Source organism: Vicugna pacos, chromosome 21 (genome assembly GCF_048564905.1).
Source record: "Vicugna pacos chromosome 21, VicPac4, whole genome shotgun sequence".
NCBI lineage: Eukaryota > Metazoa > Chordata > Mammalia > Artiodactyla > Camelidae > Vicugna > Vicugna pacos.
Genome location: NC_133007.1, coordinates 16,455,391 through 16,469,730, shown reverse-complemented (window position 1 = coordinate 16,469,730; position 14,340 = coordinate 16,455,391). Strand labels below are relative to the sequence as shown.

The 14,340-nt window shown below is 40.1% G+C and overlaps 1 protein-coding gene across 3 annotated transcripts in view; it reads right to left on the bottom strand.

Moving 5' to 3' along the window:
- The window catches only part of ADCY10 (adenylate cyclase 10), a 72,757-nt gene extending 59,572 nt beyond the window's left edge, over positions 1–13,185 (bottom strand). For all 3 annotated transcript variants that reach the window (XM_072946189.1, XM_072946190.1, XM_072946191.1), the window contains exons 1-6: positions 12,999–13,185; positions 6,333–6,538; positions 5,546–5,650; positions 3,464–3,502; positions 3,116–3,259; positions 1,165–1,370 (exon numbers count right to left, since the gene is read on the bottom strand). In XM_072946189.1, the coding sequence (XP_072802290.1) occupies positions 1,165–1,370; positions 3,116–3,259; positions 3,464–3,502; positions 5,546–5,650; positions 6,333–6,480 (642 nt within the window). In that variant the 5' untranslated portion in view covers positions 6,481–6,538; positions 12,999–13,185. The remainder of the gene's footprint in view (positions 1–1,164; positions 1,371–3,115; positions 3,260–3,463; positions 3,503–5,545; positions 5,651–6,332; positions 6,539–12,998) is intronic.
- Positions 13,186–14,340: the final 1,155 nt, after the last annotated feature.

Below are 14,340 nucleotides of genomic sequence, written 5' to 3'. Positions count from 1 at the left end.
CAGGATCGAATCCTGGAATACTTCACTGAGGACATTATTGGGAAAACTGGTGAAATCCAAGAAGGGTGAATAGTATTGTACTAATGTTAATTTTCTGGTTTTGACTATTGCACTCTGGATATGAAAAATGTTAATATTTGGGGAAGCTGGGTAAGGGGTATATGGAAACATTGTATTATGTCTGAACTTTCCTGTGAATCTAAAATTAATTTAAAAATGAAAACAATCTTGAAGGGGGAATAGCTCAGTGGGAGAGTGCATGCCTAGCATACATGAGGCCCTGGGTTCAATCCCCAGCACTTCCATTAAAATAAATAAACAAGCCCAATTATCTCCCTTCAACAAAATTCAAAAATAAAAATAAATTTTAAATTTTTTAAAAGTGGAAAGAAGTTTTAAAGGAATGATAGAAGAAGATGGGAAACCGGACAATGCTACCAGCCAGCTAGGTCAAGCAGTCGGGGATTGTATGACTCAAAGAGCGAGTGGATATGAGGGATGTAGCCTGATGCATAGTGCATGGTGTGGGGGTGCCTCTCATCTTTGCCCCCAACTATATGGATTCGCCATCTTTTCTTTCCATCTGCCAAGCATTCCCGTTCCTGTTCAGCTGGCAGCACAGCTCTCCTCCCCTTTCTCTAGTTGGCTATCTCCCAAGGACCCAGTTCTGCTTATAGTCAACCTTCGGCTTCACCACAGTGTTTTCTACCAGGCAAGGCCATGAAGAAAGTCTGTCTTCCCTTATTAACCTTTGCTGCCCGTGCTCTCCTCCAATCCTCCCTCGCCCTGAGTTAGGAGGGTGTGGAGTAGAGAACGTGAGGGCCAATGGCAGCCCTCAAAACGGCAACCGTCTGCTCTGGGGGAACAGCCAGGAGACTTTTCCTTTCATTAAGCAAGGGCACTAGTCCCTCCGGAGGCCTCCATACCAAATTCCACACCCTTAATCACCTCAGAGAAGCCTGACCACTTCCTCTTGAACGCACCAGCCTCGCTCCTCCCAGAGGCGGCGTCCTGGACCAATACGGCGTAAACCTAACCCAGCCGGACCGCATCCCCGTCTCCGGCCCAGCATCTTCCTGACAGCAGCCTCCCCAGTGGCTTTTCTGAGGCGGCCCCGGGCACAGACGGGCGGAACTCCCCGTCAGTGGCAGCATCACGACCTACCTTCACCGCTCTCTGATCTGGAATCCTCTCAATTTCAATCATGCTCCTGTCGCACAGCTGCCAGCAGTTTGGTGACAGGATGACGTCATTCATCTGCGCCATGTTCTGTGCGAGGCGCACGTCGTGCACCGCCTGCCCAGTCACCAGAAAGTAGTTTCGAGATTCGTCTCCAAAGACCAACATGGTGATGTGGCCGGCGGCCAGTCCTGGTGAGAAGGCAAGCGGCGAGTTTGCACGAGAAGGTCTGGCTTATTCCCCAGCAGCGTGGGTTCTTGAAAACTCAGAACTTGAGCATCTCAGCGAAATCTCGTTTCTAAAATTTCAGGAGACTTCAAAGAGTGCCTCTTCTGGGAAAGCTCCTCCCAAAGCTAGAAAGTTTCTACCTTTCGGCGACATTTAGCTCCCTAGATGGCCCTATTGGCCCCCAAAGTTATTTTACCTTTTCTTCAATTTATGTATACTTAAGGGCAATGGAGGACAACTTTAGTAATTCTTATTTGGTAAGGATTTGCATCTTATCAGAGATTGAGGTTTTAGCTAAAAAGAACCCCTTAGGGTGGAATTTCACGCAAAAGCCAGAGAAGAAAAGGCGGGGGAGAGGCTCGGGCATTTTGACGGTCAAGTATCCTATCCCAACAATGTTGGGAGCTGAAGGGTTTTGTACCAAAGCAACAGAAGACAGAATGGTGTAAAATAGAACATGTGTATGAAATATATGTATAAATGAACTATATGTGACACACAGTTCTTTTAGTGACTATAATTAACATAACCAAAGTTTGTTTTTAAACTTTTCTCTCCACCGTGCTGATTTGTCAAGGCTGACTTGCCCTGATACATGCATGTGGTTTGTTTCCCTTCTGAAGCACACTGATGCTTAGGGTTTTTAAAAGAAAAGCTACTGGCACCAGTTTTCTAACAGCCAATCAGCATGCACTTCTAAATGGTCTCCATCACTTTCAAGAAGGATGAGCACATCAACTCTCTGGGGTGTTAACTTGGAAAAAGTACCCAGTATTATAACAACTTGGATTTTTTTTTTCAACAGAAGACTTAACGTATTTGGAAATTCTGAATAACCTAAAGAAAACAGAGAAACAGTTAATTGGATAACCTCTGATCTTTTCTTCACCTCTGATACTCGAGAATTCTAAGTTTACAAAGTTTAGGCAGGAGCTAACACCAAAGGCACCAGCTGTGACTCATTTACACCTCTCAGCATCTCATTCTCCACCTGTGAAATGGACTCCGGGATGCCTATACTTCAGGACTGTGGTGAAGGGGAAATGAGACGGTGTGTGTAATGTCTGCAACACAATATGCACAATCTGGGAATGTGTGTGAGGGTTATATGTGTGACTTTAGGAAGCTCTCTGTTACATGGTGCTGTGCTGTAGGCTGACCCTTTAAGCGTTTCTGGCACATAATCCTTATGAAGTGAGGGATAGCCAGTCTCACGACATTGCTGAATCTACGTACTCACAAGCTACTCCCTGTTGTGCTTACTGATACACACCATTGACAGCAGCAAAACCTAATAACAATAACAGCAATGGTCATGATGAAGACTATTGTGTGGAGGGGTTACTGTGTGCCACGTAGTATACTAACCACTTAAATTTACTTTTTCTAAGAGCCTGTGAAGTAGATACTAGGATTTAGCTCAAATTCTCTCTTTTTATTCAGTGGAGGTACTGGGGATTGAACCCAGGACCTCGTGCATGCACACTCTACCACTGAGCTATACCCTTCCCCCACCCCCCTGAATTCTCTTAACTGGCCAATGAAGGAACTGAAACTCACATTCTGGTTAGCCTAATTCCAAAGCTCAAGACATGAAAGGGGGTCTGAGGTACCACATTCCACTGTTTCCTCTTTAGGAGAGAGATGCCTCAGGAGTCAGGACCCATATCCAGACTGCTGTAGCATCTCTTCCTTCACAAAAGCTTACCTATCTTGACTCGGACATCCAGGTCTTCTTCAGACTCCTGGGTCTCAAACAATCCATGGATCTCCAGGCTACATTTAATTACCACAGTGATAATATTTTTCAGTTGCCTCCTCTCCACCTTCCACAGGGCTAGCAATGCATCACCTTGAAGAGACAGACACACCAGGGGCTCCTGACCTGCCCTGGGGAATCAGTCTATTTTGTATGAAGTCTGTGCAGAAACTTACTCTTCAAACATCCCTCCATCCTGTGTGCTGGCCACTGCTCTCCCTGAGGTGCTTCCTCTGTCAGAGGACTGGCATCTCGGCACTCCTTTCTTACCCCTGCCATCTCAGAAAGCCCCCATACCTGCAAATTTTAAGATGTCTCCTCCAAAAATCAACACTTCTGAGAAAAGAAAAAAAAAGAAAAGAAGGTAAAATCAATTGGTGGTTTGTTACTTTTTTTTTTTAATTATATAAGTTTCAGGTGTACAGCATCACTTTTTTCTAGATGTCTTTTTTTAATTCTTATTTTTTGTTGACGTGTAGTCGAGTTACAGTATTAGTGTCAGATATACAGAGAAGTGATTCAGTTATACATACATATATATTTCTCATTTCTTAAAGCTAATAAAAACAATTCAATCTTCAGCAGAGGAGTAGAAATTAGACCAAGAGGAACAATTCAGAAAATAGACTTATACTAAAGCTGTCATCTCAGATAAGTCACTTAAACTCATTTAAGTCTGTTTCCTCAATTGTAAAATGAACAGTGAACTAGGTTATGTACGTGCTCTGTTTCTGTGAATGGGAAAAGACAGGAGAGAAGCAGGTGGGATTTCTGATGAGGCCTGAGGACAGCTACCCTACTCCCATGATAGCGGAATGTTCTTTACTGATCAGAGTATGTTATGAGCGGGGGCTTCAGTGAGCATGGGTGAGTGGATGAGTGACAGGACTCCATGAGAACTGAAAATCAGAAAATTGGAAAACTACAACTATGGTCAACCTGGGTTTTGTTTGTCACCAACTTGCATTTAGTTTATTTAGGCTTTATGGCATAAATGGACATTTTTTTCCTCTTATTTTTGCATCATTGCAAATTTGTTGAGCACTGTTCTTCTGAGTGCAATGCAAAAAGGGATTAGATGCAGTTTCTGCTTTTAACGAGGATTAAAATTTTGTGTAGTAGGCGATTTTAAGATATTACAAGGGAACTCACAGCCTGATAATAGACTAGACCTAGAATTTACCTTAATAGAGTGGAAAGAATCCTTTTTTTCATGAATAGTTTCAAATTGATAATGCAAACAAGATGGTAGGTAGAGGTGGAAAAGGAGACCAAAGTTTTCAGTTGGCTGTTAAGTGCTTCAGAATCCATTATTAGGACACAAATTCCTGATATGTTAATTATAAATCACTCATCTATTCATACAATATTCTCTTTTTTTTAAGTGTTCTCTTAGTGACTACATTTGAATTATACTGATGCTCGCTTTCTTGACTTACTGAATACAACTCAAAGTATTACTATTACAGTTTTATTTTTAATTAAAAAATACTTTATTGGTAAACAAGGCTAACTATTACCTGATAATGCAGGGTTGCCACAGATTTTCAATTTGTAAAAACTGCACTATCTGGGAAGCACAATAAAGCAAACTGCAATAAAATGAGGTACACCTGTATGTAAAAATATATATAGACTCCCCAGCAGCCCGGGAGACATTACCATACTGAGTGATTCAGCTAGCGGGGAGGGTATAACTCAAGTGGTAGAGCACATGCTTAGCATGCAGGACGCCCTGGGTTCAATCCCCTAATTACCTCCCCCCCGTAAAAAAATTTAAAAAGATGAAATCAAGTAACTAATAAAAAGGATTGCAACTTTGTTCTTTCATCACATTTCATATCCATTTTTTGTTTGTTTTCCTTTGTTCTTTGCTCTGTTTTTTTTAACACCTTTATTGTGCTATAATTCCTGTACAGTAAACTACACGTATTTCAGATGTACAATTTGATGAATTTTGATAGATGTATACACCTATGAAACCACCACCACAATCAAGACAGCTAACATTTCCACCTCTCCCCAGGAGGTACAAATTTTGAACTCCTGATTTATCCCTTTCCATCCCCTTTACCGCCTGGTAACCATAAGCTTCTTTATATCGGTGAGTCTGTTTCTCTTTTGAACTACAGCTCTTTGAAAAGTAGTCTCTGATTTAGTCTTGTAATGAATGCAAAACTAATCCCTCAAATAGTCTGTATTAGGGAGGTTTGATTACCTTCCTTCACTTGTACTGCATTTCCAAAGAGACTGCTGTCATACACATTGCATAGGGAACATGAGTGTTAAGCAGCAGTACTCTATCAGATTATAATGGACAAATATAGAAAAACAGTGAACTGGAATATGCATAAGCCAGAAAGCTCTGGGGACACTTACTCTCCACTATTGCACTTATGTAGTGGTTGAGGATCTCCACCAACTGCTCAGCCCCTCGGTCCATGTACATGGCTGTGCTGAACTTCTCAGTCATTGCAGTAAAACCTGGAACAAATATGCAGCTAGTTTCCATGGGTGCTTGGAGGAACCAAACAGAGCTAAGAGACGAGGACCACACTGGCGAGCAGCGGGCCTCCACTTTTAAGAACTGGCTGGATTTCTTTTTAATGATCTTTGTGGCTGGTCAAGTGTCAGAGATGGGGCCTCTTCTATCTGCGTTTATTATTTTAGGGGTCAAGGAAAGGCACCAGATACCTTTTCCCTCCAAATTTCTCAACTTAGTACAGGGATGACTGCAGTTTCTTTAACTGGGTACAGAACTTCTAGTTCATGGTAATGAAAACACACAAAATTCAAAGACTTCTGAAGAGGTGGCAAGTTTGCTGTCTCCAGAGAGACCGTTTCCTGAGGTCAGTTTTACCTGGGGGTGGTGTGGGGCTTGGGAGTTTTGAGTCAGTAAAGTTGGGACAGGGACACTGAAGCCTGAAGTTCTAGGCCTAGGACTCGGGCATCTTAAAGATTTGCCCATGACTGGACATGCTGAGTAAGGGAAGACGAGAGCCAGGTCCACAGGTTATCCCTGCTCCCTCCTGTTTTCTCAGTAGGAACATTTGCGGGAACAGCACAACACCTCGAAAATGCCACCCCCACTCTGCCATCAAGCTCTGCGTGTGGTTCCAACGCGAGCCTGTCCTTCACCCATGTTAAACATCCCTTGTGCGCTTGCCTGAAATATCAACAAACATCAAGACGCCATCAAAATAATCCACAGAAGGTCGCTCTGGAGAGAAGTCTCCATAGACAATGAGGTCCGGTAAATGCGCTGCTATTTTGACGATGGCTCGGTCCTGTGACTCTTCTCTTCGAGTGTTCATGCTCAAGGGAAATGTTCAGGCTTTAATGGTCACAGCACACAGTCCCCAAATAGGCCTTCTAAAAAAGCAAAGCTGAGAATGGAGGCAATCTGACTTATATCCAGGCACCCACTTTCCTATTTCTTTTGCTCCATTTGCCTTATCTCACCTGTGGACTACTTATTTGATTGACTGAATGGTGAAAATGGGTGAGCTGTTGAGTTATACTTAAAAAGGGCCAGTTTCCTATACAGAGGAGAACCCCTCGCACTCCAGGCCTCCACCCCTGAACAGCTGTTATATTAATAAGCACCCCTACAAACAGCATGGGGGGAAAGGGGTAGCTGAACAGGTCCATCCATTTGCACAAAGAGCCTCTCAGGGTGCTAGTGCTGTGGTAGAGGGGCCCACGGCACTAATCCCTCAGACCAGGCCCCTCTTCCTTCTCTCCTCATGTTTCCTCCTTCCCTCCCCCTCTATTGACATGTCATCTTTTCTCTCTCCTTTTTGAAAATTAAAAAAGTATAAACATAAATTTATGTGTGTGAATATTTATGTAAAGGTGAGTAGCAAAGTGGAGTATTATATATAAGTAAGAGAGTAAGGGAATTAGGATCTAGTTCTAAAGAAAGAGAGGTAAAGAATTCAAGTGAGTGTGTGTGTGTGTGTGTGTGTGTGTGTGTGTGTGGAAGGCTTTAAACTGTAAGTGGAATGTTGAAATTTTAATTTGTTACCTAGTTCTTTTTGAGAAAACTAGGATTTCCTAAGGCCTTTAGCTGCTGGAGCTAATGAGACACTCATGCCTGAATGTTGTCAAGACCATGCTCTACCACCCTGAACAGGAGTAGCATCTTGATTATTTTCAGAGCAATCCAAGTACCTGGAATAGGTGACAGAATTAAAAACAAAAAAGGGGGAACTGATACTCACCAACAGGGAGGAACTGGTTAGTAATTTCAACCAGACACAGGTCATGTTGGGGTAGACATGAGAGAATTAGAAGGAAAAAGTGAGACGATGAACATATCTTAGACTTCAGGGAAGCTTTTTTTTTTAAATCAGGGAAAACAGTATATTGGTATAGTTAACAAACTTTAAAATGGATAGAAACTTCTAAAAATGGGCACTAAATATTAGGTTTCATATAACCTTTAAAAGGAAAACCTTGGTAAACTCAAATATTAAGAAGCAAACAAAAGGTAGAAAGAAAAGCATACAACTAAGGTTAAAAAAAAGAGTATCATTAAACCACAGCATATGCCAGGAATAGACAATAGGTATCAAATACATCCAATAAATAATTTCAGATAGTGAATTTGATAAGCACTATATGAACTTCTAAGAAGGATGAATGCCCAGAATGAGCTGAGACATAGGAAAAATGTTGAAGTTAAGAAAACCTGGAGGGAGTTTTAGACTTTATTGAAAGCAAGGTAATTTAGATGAACAAAGATGAAGCTTGACTATGATGTAATACACAGCTCTTCTTTTGTTTCTACCTTCTCCACTATGGAGAACTGAAAATATGACAACTGTTGGTAAGAAAGAATTGAAGTCTGTGATAAGAAAGTAGTGAAAAAGCCATTTAAATTCAAGTAGCTATCCCCAGATAACCTACATCCACTGAAATATATAGAAAGAACTCACAGATGTGGTATCAGTAATCTCAAAAAATAATGGAGAATGAGAAATGGGCTAGAAAACTAGGGATATTCTCTTCTGAATTTCAAAAGATGAGCCTACATGTGGATTCCAGAAAACACAGTCTGCTAAACATGATGTATCAGTCTATATAAGCTAGATTTTGCATCATTAACAAATATCTCCAGCAGGGGGAGGATATAACTCAGTAGTAGAGTGTGCATTAGGTCCCAGGTTCAATCTTAGTACCTCCATTAAAAATAAGTAAACAAAATAAAACTTAATTATCTCCCCCCACAAAGGGAAAAAAAAACCCCCAAATAACCCCAACATCTCAGTGTCTTGAAATAACAAAGGCCTATTTTTGTTCATTTCTTGCTCATGCTACATGTTCATTGTAGGTTGGCTGAGGCCCTACTCCACTGTTGCCTTGATTTGGGACCCAGGCTGGGATATTCTGGTTGCCAAGGCAGTGGGAAAAGAGGGCAGACTACAGCAGCCTCATTCTTTTTTTTTTTTTTTTTTTTGTATAAAAAAATTTATTTTACAATGTCATATTTTTTAAACTGAAGTATAGGTGATGTACAATATTATATGTTATAGGCATACAATATAGTAATTCATAATTTTTAGAGGTTATACTCCATTTATAGTTATAAAATATTGGCTATATTCCCCATGTTGTCCAATACATCCTTATAGCTTATTTTATACCTGATAGTTTGTACCTCTTAATCCTCCACCTCCATCTTGCCCCTCCCCATCCCCTCTCCCCACCGGTAACCACTAGTTCCTGCTTTACCTCTGTGAGTCTGTTTCTTCTCTGTTATATTCACTAATTTGCTGTATTTTTTTAGATTCCACATGTAAGTGATATCTTACAATATTTGTCTTTCTCTGTCTGGAGGGCAGACTCATTCTTAAAGTGTCCTCCCAGAAGTGACATATTTCACTTCCACTCAAATGACATTGGCCGAAGCAAGCTATGGGACACATCTAAGTTTACCTAAGTGGAAAGGTGCAATCCTACCATGTGTGCAGCGGGAGAGAGCTGGAATACTTGTTGAGTTATCATACTTGGTAATATGCGAGCTCTTATATGAGTCAAAATGAATTTAGAGCCAAGCACAAACTGGCCTTATTTTCTCTTTTGAAGATTTACTTAACTTTTAAATCAAGGGACTGCTGTAGACAAAGTATATCTTGACTTCAATAAGGCATTTGGCCAAACTTCTCACATCTTTGTGGTTAAGATACAAATTATAAAAGTGATGAAAATATAGTTAGCTGGTTAACAATGAGACCTCAAGGATTTGTGTTCTAGTGCCCACTCAGAGGGAAGCTTCCATGGGTGTGCTAGAGGACTCAGATAAAGATATAATTGGAAGGAGAGCTAATGTACTGAATGATAGAATCAGGATCTTAAAATCTTAATCGACTAAAATAACAATGAAATTTCGGATGAATAAATGCAAAGTGTGCTGTACTTAGAATTTTAACAAAATCAAATGTTTAAGCATATGGTGTGAAAAACTATATTTAACTGCAAACTCAGTGTTAACTTCTAAAAAACTTATTTATTGAAGCATAACATATGTGCAGAAAAATGCAAAATTCCTAAGTGTATAGCTTGATGAATTATAAAGTGAACAAATCCATGTAGTTTCTACTTATATCAAGAAAGAACATGACCAGCACTACAAAAGCCCCTTTTACATGCCATCTCCCAGTCACTCCCCCATTTCTTCCCAAAGGTAACCTGTCTCCTAATTTCTTACATCAAAGATCACCTTTACCTTATTTTTTAACTTTATGTAAATGGAATCAATATTATATATATTCTTTTCTTTTTTTCTCAAATATTTGTGATGTTCATCCATGTTGTGTGTATATCAAGAATCATTCATTTGAAGGGGAGGGTATAGCTTAGTGGTAGAGCATGTGCTTAGCATGCATGAGGTTCTGGATTCAATCCTCAGGACCTCCATTAAAAAAATTCATTTTCAGTGCTGTATAGTATTTCATCACTAGATTATACACAAAGTATTTATCCATTCTACTATTGACCTATGGGTTGTTTCCAGTTTTAGGCTATTAGGAATAATGCTGCTAAGAACATTCTTGCTTGTGTGTGTTGGTGAACATATGTATGCATTTCATACATACACTTGGGCATATACCTTGGAGTGGAATTGCTGGGTCATAGGAGATTATATCTATATCTATATCTATATCTATATCTATATCTATATCTATATCTACACACACACACACCCAAAATGGTTGTACCAACTTACACCCCACAAGCAAAAATGAGAGGCAGAAACTTCATATCCCACCTAAGACTTGCTATTGTCAGTCTTCTAAAATTTTGGCCATGTAGGTAGGTGAGTGGTAATACAGGTAGTTTTGTTTCCTTGGTGGTATTAAAGAACTTAAGCACTTTTCATATGTTAATTGGCCATTTGGATGCAATGCAAATCTTAAGGTATGTAAACAGTGTTCAAATCTGATCCAGAGTGTTGGGTTTAGCTCTGCCCACTTCATTTGAACTGAAATGTGAAGGTTGTGGAGTAACTAGAAAACATAGGTCCCCGTTCAAAGTCTAATTTTGATCCCTGCATTTAAAAGAATTCCCCTACTTTCTGCTTCAGGTAGGGATTTAGTTTAGCTAAGAAAGAAGAAAGTTCACAGAAGGGTTGAAGAGGGAAAGGAAAGTTTCTTTTTTTTTTTCTTCAGTGGAGGGAGCTAGTTAATCAAATAGGCGAGCTTAAATAATGTGATTTCTGTAGGAATGGGTGCTCTGAAGAGGCTTCCACAGATGTGCTGGGCGGCTGTGAACAGAGACAGGACTTGAGCAGAGGTGAGCAGGGGGTGGCTCTATATCTCCCTCTCCTGGCCCTGTTCATTGACTATCTTAACTTTTTTCTCCTTGGTTACTGCTTATAACACTGTCAGATTTAGCAAATAAAAATATAGGGCATCTAGTTTAATCTGAATTTTAAATAAACAGTGAATACTTTTTTAGTTTAAATATATTCCAAATATTGCATTTTATCATTTACCAGTCCTTTCAGTCTTGACAGGACCATACCCTCCTCATGTGCACAGGACAGACTGTTTTGCTTTGGTTTTAACACTGTGGGAAATGGGTTAGATTTATTTATTTTTTTCCTCCAAAAGGATCAAGTAGGATCGACAGCTGGCAATCACCGGGAGGCAAACTCAAACAATGTGAGGATGAGCATTCCCTAGGAATTAGGAAACCCTAAAACGTCTTAGGAAGGACTGGCTTTCCTTATGAGAGGTTGTTATGTCTATTGGCTCTGTCAGGTTGCAGAGGTGATTCCTGTCTTTAGTGGAAAGATGGCTTCGACGACTGCTAAGATTCCATTGTTTTAAATAAGGTGATTTGAAGATTTGGACAGATTTTTCTAAGTTTATGATTACTAGGCAAGGAAAGTAGATGCATTTGGAGATTAAGATGACAAATGGAGAAGGGAAAGTAGAATAACAAAATTGTTCATGGGCTGAAGAGGCAAAGGTATCTAAAATGAAAACCTGGTAGAGCTTTTCTCATGATGACCCATAAGAAGACAATCGAAATTTTCTGTTTGAAGACTTAGTGTTCTGCTTTAAGTTTTGCAGTGTCAGAAAATGGTTAGTGATATGGCACATCCCACACTGTAACTATAATTCATTAAGACTTTTTATGTGAAGCTTTTTACAGGCTTGCTTAATTTAATCCTCAAAACAGCACTGTGGTGTGGGGTAGGCCTCATGCCCATTTTATAAATACAGAAACTGCAGCTTGGATGAATCTGCCTTAGGTTACCCAGATGGAAAGCCCAGGCCTCTGGAATTTGCAAAGTCCAAGTCCATGTTCTTTCTACTAGACCACGGTACATCCCATGTGTATATATTTTATGACACTTGGGGGATGTTTATGACCTAGAGAAAATACATATTTAATTTCAGAGCACTTTCAATGCATATTGATGATAAAGCCTTATCAATTATTTGGCCAATTCAATCACAGTCAAGAATAGAGCTTGTGGAGAGTGGGCACTGAGAGAGCATCTAGGGATGAGGATACGTGACAGAGTGAAAGAGCATGGCCCCAAAGACAGACCAAGACAGACCTTCCTGAGTGAAGGAGAGTGTCTGGCTTTATTCTGCTTAAAGAAAACACCACCGTTGCCCTAAATGAAGACAAAACTAAAGATCAATTATATATATGATTGTTTCTCTAAATATCTTTTTAAGAAACCTCTAATACATTTCAGTTTTCATCCAATTTTTCACCAATATGTAAAATCAGGTTTTACATATATCCAAAGGAGATACTCTGAACTTAAAGGGATGTTATCTGTCGGGAAAGCTTGTCAGACCACTCTAGCCAAGGCAATTTTTCCTCTGAGCCAGCAGGGCACTTAGTGTCTATAAACTTACATGCCTTATTATCTATTTAAAAATCCTTGATTATCTATTGATCTGTTCATATTACGTCTTCCTCTGAATTGTAAGCTCCTCTGTGTTAGAGTCACGTTCTACATATTTATCTTTGCTTTCTCCACGGCATTTTCCTGGAGCCCCATCCCATGGTAGGCATTTGCTATTTGATGACTGATAAGGTTATCATCTGAGAAGTTGCAGAAGAGAAGTAAATAGACAGTAAGCTAGAAAAATAGGGCATCTAGGATAAATGTGATAACATCTAAGCCTTCAGGCTTCTAACCTTGCTTAAAGGACTGATATACTTAAGTTGAACCTCCATTCCCAGCCCAAGGCTTTCCCACTCCTCTCTAAGCTTCAACACCTGTCTTCTTCCCCAAGGGTTGCCCTAATCTTTAGCTCTGCAACCATTCTTCCTACTCAAGACTCCCACTGCCACATACCTCCTTTCTCCAGGGTTGAGGAAGAGCGAGAGCCTAGATTAGGGACTAGCTCTTTCAGGAGCACAGAAAACAGGAAAGGGGACTGGGTGACATTATTCTGAAGACAGCAAAAGTGCCATGTCTGTCTAGAGCTGACACATAAAATGACAGTTTTATCTAAAAGCCGTTTTGCTGGCCACACCCTCATCAGAAGCTCATTGTTTCACGGGCACTGACTGCTTCTGATTGGCTGGCACTGCCCTCCCCTCCCCCACCAGCCAGTGGCCTATAGCTGGTACCCATACTGCTTCAGGTTCTCCTGACTGGATGTTTGGGGCAAAGGTCAGGGAGACTGAGTGATCCCAAAGTCATTTTCACAACTCTTCCCCTGACTAAGTGGAGGGTGGTTGAAATCAGGCAGTTGTTGGTAGGTGATTATTGTAAAAGCAAGTATCTCCTGAGTAAACACCCAGTTTTGGTCAATAATGATTGTGACTTTTACCAGGACAATGAAATTTACCAGTTATAATACGTATCTTCAGAGATTTCTGTGAGATTAATTTTTGACCCATCCTTTCCTACTGATCAGGTACGTACTTCTGATCAAATTCATCCCAAAGATGACTTGCAGTCCAATGTGGCACTGGATCTGTCTCTTCATCCAATGGACACCGGCAAAATGTGTTTTAAGAGGATGGCACATTTTCTAACAGCTTAAATCGAGTTTTGATTTTCTAGCTGTTCTTATGTATATCACAATTACAATTAATATTTGGTGACACATTTGTAAAACCTGAATTTTAAAAAGCTGAGCTGAAAAAACAAGCATTCTCAAAGTCCAGCCCTATAATTAAATTTGCTGTGTGTTTCAAAATGTTGTAAAACATAGTTGTCTTAAGGGAGGAAAAAAAAAGAGGCTCATTTAATTATGTTTGCTGAGTAAATTTTCTGGTGCAATGGAAACCAGTCTTAATATTATTAGAATCATAGTTCATATAATTAAACAGACCCCTTAGAGAGAAAGCCAGTCTTAATAAATACCAGTACTTTCTATTTCTATTCCTTTATCCAAAAAAGCTCCAGTAGAAACTGTTTTGCTTTATAGAGAGGAATCTGGGCTTTGAGGTCAAACCTTGCTAAGATTCAACCTTTCACCATCATTTTAACAACTTAAAAAACAATCTGTTTACGATGGAGAAACAACAGTATTGATGTACTTTGAATCAATGTTTCTTTGAAATGAATGCCAAGCCACAAAACAGATTAGGTTAAGAATTTATCTCTTACAGAGACTTTTCTATCCCTGTTTCTGGCCCACCACCCCAAGCAGCTTGTTTTCTGCTTTATCCTGTGAAAGCCATGA